We start from the raw sequence: 9319 nt of genomic DNA on the forward strand, positions 1-9319 counted from the left end.
CTCAGCCCTCAAGTCACTGGAATTAGAGGCACGTGCCACTGTGCCCAGCAGCCAGTAACCAGTCCATTTCTGATGGAAAAGAAAGAGCTATGGCCAAGCTCAGCTTAAAGCTTAGAGGGGGCTGTAACTTAGCCAAGAGACCAGAGCCGCCAAACAGCACACCTACCACTTCAAACATGAAATCCTAGATTAGCATACAGTTGGACTATAAATATAGGTGCACTAATTAAACAAGTTCTCTGTGTCTCAGTGCCTAGGACAATGCCAGCTACTGCAAAAGACAATGAATGATGGAGACCAGACCTTTGGGCTGGTCACACCCAAAATAAAGCAGCAAAGGTAATTTCTAAAATATGTAAGAACTAAACACAGAAGGGCAAGGAATGAAGCACAGTTTAAGAAGGATGACTAAATTTTGAGTCAGTTTGAGAAGGTGTTAGTATCCCGTATGGGTGGTTTTCTAAATTAAATCCCACTTTACCTTTTTTAGCTAACAAAAAAGCTCTGTGCTACATGATTTTGCCAATCTTATGGATTTGAAATAACTACTGACCCTTTTTGCTTATGATTCAAAAATGTGCTACACAGAATGAATAATTTTCATTGTGATTTCAGCTGAAATCCAAGTTTCAACAAATGAAATAGTCAAAGAGATATGATGTAAAATAGACATCCTTAAAATCAAATAGACAGCCTTAATTCTCTACAGAGAGAGAGAGAGAGAGAGAGAGAGAGAGAGAGAGAGCGCACAAGCCTATTAGACATTTAGCAAGTTTCTATAAAAACCAATATTTATAGTCAATATTATTGGAAAAATGTAAACACACACTAACACATATTCTTCCCCCTCCCCATTAAATTACAAATATTAGCCAGAGGTACAAGGCTAAATGAAAGATATTTTCTTCCAAAGTTTATATTGAAATCAGGCATAATTTACAAATACTTAATTGAATTATCTTTGGGAAACTCTAAGTATAGGGGGGAAAATGATTTAAATAATAAACTTAAGACCAAAGAAAACGTGAAGAGAAGTACTATAGGACTGACAGAGAACTGCACTGAAAAAAAAAAAAAAAATCAGAATCACAAGAAGGGTCACACCCAAAATAAAGAGGAACAGCCAAGCTAAGGGTTTGATTCATCCCTACTTCTTCACCATTAAGATATTTTTAAAACCTATAGGATCTTAAAATTCTGGCCCTTTAAAACACTATAAATTATTAAGTCCGCCAGCAATTTCCCCATCTAACAGAACAGAGGAAAGTAAGTGGCACACTCAATCATCACTTACACTGCTGATAGGCAGGGCCATCCGTAACCAACCACTTGTAACCAATGATTCTATTTCATATAAAGAGTAAAATAAATAGGTCCAGAAAAGTAAGATAAAGCACATTTGGGAAACATAGCTAATGAGGAGAGGTCACAGGGTGAAGGTGTGCTAAACATTGAACTCATTTTTACAAAGTATACTTCACACATACTGAAAGGATACAATTCAGTACAGTTTTTTTAAGTTCCAAATGAAAAGGATACATATTTATATTTTGCTTGAGTTCTTCTTGAAAAAAAAAAAATGCTTTTAAATAAGTATAACAAGAACAAACATTTCTGATTGCACTTATTTGGCAATTTATCCAGGAAACTCTAGCTCAAGCACAGCATCTGTTTTGGGGGGCAGCTTGCACTAACCCAACTTTACAGCTGGACTGAGGAGGGAATGGCTTCCTCCTCCCTCAGGCCCCCAGCTGAGAAGTGCACTTGAGCAGGTAAGAGTGTGCTCAATCTGTGTGTGGAAGAACAGGAAATACGGTTCTCTCCATTTCACTAAAATACTTTGCAGGTCATGTTATTACATTCCGAATTAAATACACAAATTGCAGGATGCAGATGAGGAAACTGAAAGGCATTTGGACAATGTTTTCTCTCCTGCAGACACTAATAAGGCATGTACATACAATCCTTGCTTCACATGTACCAGTTAACTGAAGGTGGTTAGTATCAGAAATTTGTTCTGGCTTTACCCAATAGCCGGGCCCAGTAGCAAAACATACCATACTAACTTATACCAGTTTAAGAGGCTCATAGGCACCCATCATTCCACACTCTAACTAAAGAAGACACTAATGTGCCATGATTCAAAAGTATCAAGAAACCAAAGTAGCAGCTACTTAAGTATCAGGATGAACATAGATAAACAAGATGCATGTAAAATTTCAATTTTTGTACAGAACATTTTGGGTTGTCATATATGCATTACAAGTTGAGACTTTAAAAAGTTGTCACTCTCCATTAATTTACACAACAATATTAAAGATGTTAAAACCACTTCTGATACATAATAGTTTTGTTTTAATCTGTTGAATTGAGTTATAAACACACTTAAATTAACACGAGGCTCTTCAGGTTCCTGCTTCAACAGTGCTTGGATGGACGAGTACCCCACTCCAGACAGCCCATAAGCCAGCAGCCCTCCCCCACCAACTCACAGTGCCCAGGGTCCACCACCTCCTAATCAGTCCCTCCCCAAGCCACTGCAGCACAGCACAGCCACCTGCTGTGACAACCATGTCCTCATTGCAAGCAGATGTGCAGGACTTAGAAGCCATTAACCATCAGATCAACAGGGAGCTCTATCCTCCTTCCTCTGCCTGTGGGCATCTTCTGACTTTGAAGAGCTTCACCAATCTCAGGAGGAGAGGGAGCATGCAGAGAACCTGATGAAGCTGCAGAACCAACAAGGTGGTCTGGTCTTCCTTTAAGATAGCAAGAAACAGACCGTGACAACTGGAGTCTGTGTTACACTTGGTGAAAAGCCAAAGCAGCCTCTACTAACTATAAAATTTTGCCATGAGCAAAAATGACCCCCATTTGTGTGACCACTAGGATTTGTTACCTGAACGAGCAGACAAAATCCATCAAGAATTGGGTGACTGTTAACTAACTCATCCAAGATAGGGGTCCCCACATCTAGTATGGTAGGAATCTTTTGGAAAAGCACAGCCTGCAAGACAGTGACCAGAGCCGAGCCTTAGGCTGACTTCCCCACAGCCATAAGTGGCCTCCCCAGTCACAAGGCAGTGCGTGCATGTTGGGGTTCACCTTTACCTTGTCTCTCTGTTGTACTGAAACATCTACTAATGTTCTTTAGTTTGTGCCATCCCTTCAAATCAAGAAATAAGGCATCCTTTCTCCCCCAAGAAACTGAGGTCCCTACTTAAGAGAAATTGGAAAAAAAAAAAAAAAAAAAAAACTTTGAAAAGGAATCAGTTGGTAGAAATAAACATTTCTGGAAACCCGTAAGACAGGCAGGACATGGCACATGTCCTCTCTAGCTGACAAGTGCACAAGCTGAGGCTGACTGCTAGGCCGATCCTGGCCACCTATGCTCAGTGAGAAGCAATACTGCTGCCCTTCCTGCAGCCTGTTCAATTCCACGGCAGCCTCCTCCAGGATACACTGCTTACAAGTGAGGCCTGGTTATCTTCTTGGACCTGCCCAAATTCTTTGAAGACAGCTTTCATGTCCTCCCCAAAGTCTTCTCTTCTCCAAGTTTAACATGCCCCTCAAGAAATACTTCTCAAGAGTGAACAAAACCACTTAGGTATATTGCACTTAGATGGCCAGTTCTTAAAAGGTCAACAAAACCCTTCAGATGTGCTCGGAGAAGAGTCCAGTTCAGTGGGACTCCTGCCTTCACAGAACTCAATAATATTCCTTAAACAGCTCCAGCTTTTCTCCGAGAATACATTCACTTATTTGGTGCATGTTTCTTGAGTATCCAATCTGAAATACAAAGACAACAGGGACATGGCCCCATAGCCTTCAGGACAAGATAAAAAAACTAAAGCTATTCATCACATAAACTAACTTTAGCAAAACAGATGTGCTATATTAAACAACTGAAATTTTGAAGTTAAGGTGATTATTCATGGTAACTATCACGCTGTTTCTTTCAGGATAACATTCCAGGCTGCCAAAAATGGTGTCATCCCTGTCATTTACAGTAGCAATTCCCCAACATGATCAACCTCCACATAATTGCCTCATTTGGTCATTTACTATGTACTGAAACTGAGGTGAGCATTTTACAAAAATTTTTATCATGCCCCTCTATAGATGAGAAAGCTGATCCTTAAAGAAAGTAGCTGATGTATGCAAAATGACAATCAAGTTGGTAGCAGTCTGACAAGCACACTTGATGACAAACTTTACTGATACTCAATAATAGAACATCAAGGATTCAGCTCAAAACCAACATTTATGAAAGCCCAAAAGTTCATTGCTTATCCTTAATGTTCAAAATAACAATATTTTCCTGCAATAGTAAAACATATAGGGGTAAAGGTTTTCCCTCTTTGGTCTTTGAAAAGTATAAAACTATTCTTTGCCTTGTCAGGAGTAGCCCGAGGTTTAATTTGAGACAAGAGTGAAACTTGCAAAGGAGCTCCCACCCAATCAGGCACATCCCGCATTGAGTTCTGCAATGCCACACTTGCTGTTCATCAAAAACCTGCACAAACCAATTAGGTAACCATGACAATGCTAAATTATTACAATCAACAAATGAAAAATTTACTAGTAAATTTAAATACTCTATGGCAAAAGCAACTTTAATGATAATTCTTACTTTCTCTTGAATATGCTTAATAGAAAACTATGATATTGAAGAGTCATGTCTATTTTACAAAACTGAAACTTTAAAATTCACTGATCTTGGGCTGGGATTGTGGCTCAGCAGTAGAGCACTCGCCTAGCATGGGCGGGACCAGGGTTGGATCCTCAGCACAACATAAAAATAAAGGCATTGTGTTGTGTCCATCTACACCTAAATAAATAAATAAATATAAAAAATAAAATTAATAAAATAAAATCCACGGATCTTTTATATTCTAGTGAAGTGTTTTATTTAAAAAAGGACAGTGAAAGTCAGGATCAGATAGTAACAAACCTAAAATACTGCATATTTACTAAGAATTCTATGTATATACAATTGTTACTACCAACCCAAAAAATTTTTAAAGAGTTCTTGTTCATCACATGATTATCTATATTGTCTACACAATTTTTAGTCCTTCTTAAAGAGTGAAAACATTTCTTCCTGCTGCTGCTCTGTTCTCCCTCTTCCCACCCCATTCCTGAGGCTAGGCTTGTAAAAGATTAAAATTTCACTGTGGCTTGGTAATCAGTGCCACTCAGAGCCTTTACAAAAGCTTAACTTGAGAGTGTGCCCTGTCTTCCGTTGTCAGCCAGGAGGGTTTGGACTTACCTTAATCTAGATAGTTCATGTCTTGGAAAATACTTGAAATAAGAAGGAGGAAAAAAAGAATTTCAAAGTCTTAACTTTGGTATTAGAATTTGATTCATTATCATATGAAATATTTTTTTGTTCAAGTTTATTTCAGGTTCAAATTGTTAATAACTATGTTGGTACCTCTGATCTGTGATCTGTTTACTGCAAAAATCTAGAGGAGACTCCTAAATGGAAATGGGGTCTATGTAGCTAACTGCCAGCTAGTGAAGCCAGATTTAAAGTTAGGTAGTCAGTGTAGTTAGGTAAATAGGGTCTAATACCGAGTGAAATCTAAAATGGAGGCCATGCTGATAATGATTCCCGGAAACGCAGGACAACTCATGGAATGTTAATGAAGTCCCAGAAAGGCCCTAGGCCAAAGTCCACCCCAAGGAAATGTTAATGGAACCCAGGAAACAGCCCCCAACAGATTTGGAGATAGCCCAACCCAAGAAGTGATAATGAATTCCTTCCTGCCCAGATTACCTGTGTCCCACCCCTGGGGCCTTCCAACCTACATTCACCAAAACTATAAAAAGGGGAGACAACTGCACTTCCACGGATTCCACCTCTTGGGTCCCTTTCTTCCTCCGGGAGAAGTCTTTTCTGCTGTCCTTTAATAAACTTCTAATTTCTACTCTAACCTTGCCTCGGCGTGCTTCTTCGGTGTTATTCTTCAACATTGGGGAAGCAAGGACTCGTCACCGGCCAACAGCGGTAACACTAGGTGAATTTAACAACAAAAAACTGGACTTATTAATAGGTTAATAAGCTTCTGTGAATTAAGTTTTTTTCATAAGACTACATGACAAGAAAAACTAGTAAACTTCTCTACAAGTTTGTTTACAAATTTTCAAACTCCTTGTAATAGAAAAATATAAGAATACTGTCAGAAACATTTTTAACTTGAAAGTTAAAAACTATTGTTTTCATATCAAAATAATGAATATCTTCAATTTTGTGAGTAGGAAAATGAATTAGAGGAAATCCAATGCATAGCAATCCATTTTGCCAAGTAAGGTGTACCTATAACTGCAACAAAAGTGAAAATCGTACAAACTTTTAAGTGAGGAATCCTTAAATCCTAACTCCTTAACTATGAACCAGAATGATATTTAAGATAAAAATGTTTCTGACTGTAAGAAGAGAAAAAGGATGCACAGAAAATCAAAATATTTTTCACTAATAAATCAACATAACTATAAAGGTGAAAATATAAGCTAATTGAGAAAGCAAATAACTGGCCATTAGCAACTTCCAAAGTAACATTAGAAAGAAGATATATTCAACCGTTCTATTAAAAGTATTGAATGTCACATTAATAAATGACTCCTTTTCCTCTCTGGGGCAACATGATCATGGTTCTATTCCCAGGACTTTGGTCCAGGGAGAGGAAACACACTAGAAACTTCCTCCCCACCCCCAACAGAAGCACCATGCACTGTAGCCAGGAGTAGGTGAGGTTTCCAAAGATAAAAAAAACCTCCCAGTGGAAGACATTCATCAAACCATACACAACAAAGATACAGTGTTATTAGTTACATTTCTAACAGCTACTTCAGTTAGTGAAAGTAAAAAGGAGACTATGTAATTCAAACATTTAAGAGGCTTTTAAAGTCTTAAACTAAATTGACATCTAATCAGAAAGCATTCAGAGGAACCCTGACTTGGAGACAGCATATTTACTCATATTTCTACTAAAATTCCATAGGGCACAAACTATGTACAATCACACACTCCCAACCCTCATTCTTGGGTTCCATATCCAGATTCAACCAACCATGGATCAAAATATTTGGGGAGAAAAAATCCATACTGAACATGTACAGACTATTTCCCTTATCATTCCCTAAATAACACAGTATAACAACTATTTACAACAACTATTCACATAGTATTGACATTATATTAGGTATTATAAGTAATTTACAAATGACTAAAAAGTTTATGGGATGATGTAGACAGATTATATGCAAATACTACATAATTTTATCTAATGGAAGAGGCTTGAGCATCCCTGAGTTTGGCTATGGGGGCAGAGGGAGTGTCCTGCAACCAACCCCCTGTGAATATACAGGGTCTGTACCTGGGTTTCACTGGTTGCCAAGATCATCCACTAAATTTTTACGATAAGCAAACCCTTGTTGTGCTGATATTGATACTTTCCCTAGCATTGTCATCTTTGCCATTCTGGGCATGAAAGCATCAAGTTTTTAGGAGGTTGAATGGCTAAATCAGAGTTCTCAAAAACTTTCCTAGTAACTAAACTTAAGAACAGAAAATATTTGAATTCAGCCTTCACATTTCTCTCATTATCTAAAGAAAGTTTTATTCTTCACTGAATGTGGCCTAAATATCCATGACCTGGAAGAGAAGCTCAACACTACTTTCTTAGCAACAGTTTCACTGCACTATATCTTATAGACAGAGAATGAACAGAAACTCTCATTCCTGCAGCACATACAGGCATAAATGTTTTAATCTTCAAGTCCAACATCACTTCTACTCTAAGAAAAAAAAAAAAAGCACAGATAGCACACTGGCAGAACGAAGAAAAGTGACAACCATTTCACTCTGTTCAGACCAGAGATCCACTTCAGATATTAATTTACAATCTTAAATACACAGAGAGAAAGGAGGGCAAGACAGGAAAGTGGGATTGGAAGGCTCAAAACCCAAGGTTGTTTGGGATCCCAATAAAGAGGTTGTTCTATGGTTAAGCACTGCACTTTGCAAACTACTTTCTTAAGTCAGAGAAAAACTCATTCCCAAGTTGTTGGAATTTTACCAAAATATTAATCACAGCAGATGCTGAGATTAATTTGATAAGGTGTGACTTCAAGCAAAGTAACCCGTATAAGCACTGTATATCGTGGTTCGAGCTAATCTTTGCAAATTTCAAAGGTAGAGAGAAAAGCTGATTGTGTTTTACTATATTCTTGGAGTATATTCACTTAAACAGCTGTCCAAGACTGTTCCTGATCAATTCAGCTTTAAAATGTCATCATAGTCCTTTCTGAAAAGGCAAAATTAATCTATCGACACATTCTAAAAGTATTTTTGCTTTTGAAACATCGCCCCTTTTATTTAAAAGAGCAAAAGAGTATGTCCTAAGTGATTCTGAACGCGTGCATTTTTTCTGAAACACTTAAATGTCTTCCTCCCTACACAACGAGGCGGAGGTGAGGCCCCCGCAGCAAGTGGCGCACGTCACTAATCGCCTCCTTCTCCCCAGTGGAAACGGAGGAATTGGCGGAGTTGCTTCGCTAGGCTGGAGCCACGAGGAGGAAGAGTTTAAAACCGGAATAACAAACTCTAAAGCACTGAATTCTTCTCCCTAGTATGGCACTGAGCGTGTGGACCACGGCCAGGGGCGCGTGGGAAGAAAGATGACCTATTTTCTACGACTGTCTTTTTAACTAGGCAGTGAAGGGAGAGAGCGGGGACTGGTCCGCGGGCGCCCCAGTGGGCGCTGAGGCTTGGGAGACAGAGAAGCATAAAAACCACATCACCTTCCCCCAGGCGGCGGGGAGATCGAAGGGAGGAAGGAAATGAGAGCGCAACCCAGGCGCACGCGGAGCCCAGAGACCTGCGCGCGAGAGGGGCCCGGGCCCCACCCGAGGGCGGCGCCGAGGGGCCGGGGACACCGGGCGGCGCGGGGGACGTCCCCTGCACCTGCCACCACCAGGACCCGGCTGGCGCGGAATGGGGTGTCGGCGCCCCCGCCCCGGCAAGCCAGACAGAACAGAGGCCGGGTGGCCTCGGGCTCGCAGGCCCTCTGTGAACGGCCCCACGCGCACACTCGCCCACCGCGGCCCGGAGCGGCCGGCCGGGGCGAGGGCTGGACTCGGCGCGGGCCGGCCGGAGGGTGGCCTCGCGGCGCCCGGGGACGACAGTGCGACTGTCCCCGCAGCCCGCGGGCCGCGCGCGTGAGGCTGCCGCCGGTGCTCACCTGTCCGCTCCCTTTCGCGCAGCGGCGGCGCCACAGTCCAGTCCGGACCCCACCGTCCGCCTCAACCAACC

General features: G+C 40.8%; 1 protein-coding gene across 2 annotated transcripts in view; it reads right to left on the reverse strand.

Moving 5' to 3' along the window:
* Setd3 (SET domain containing 3, actin histidine methyltransferase) overlaps positions 1-9319 on the reverse strand; it is a 72534-nt gene extending 63215 nt beyond the window's left edge. The window contains exon 1 of one of the 2 annotated variants that reach the window (XM_015495453.2): positions 9249-9319. Coding sequence is in view for 1 of the 2 variants with exons in the window: in XM_015495434.2 (XP_015350920.2) it covers positions 1488-1541 (54 nt within the window). In the remaining variant the exon portion in view is untranslated. Of the gene's footprint in view, positions 1-1487; positions 1566-9248 lie in introns of those variants that run through there. The other variant, XM_015495434.2, reaches the window with a different exon arrangement.

This window comes from Marmota marmota, unplaced genomic scaffold, assembly GCF_001458135.2.
Source record: "Marmota marmota marmota unplaced genomic scaffold, marMar, whole genome shotgun sequence".
Classification (NCBI taxonomy): Eukaryota; Metazoa; Chordata; class Mammalia; order Rodentia; family Sciuridae; genus Marmota; species Marmota marmota.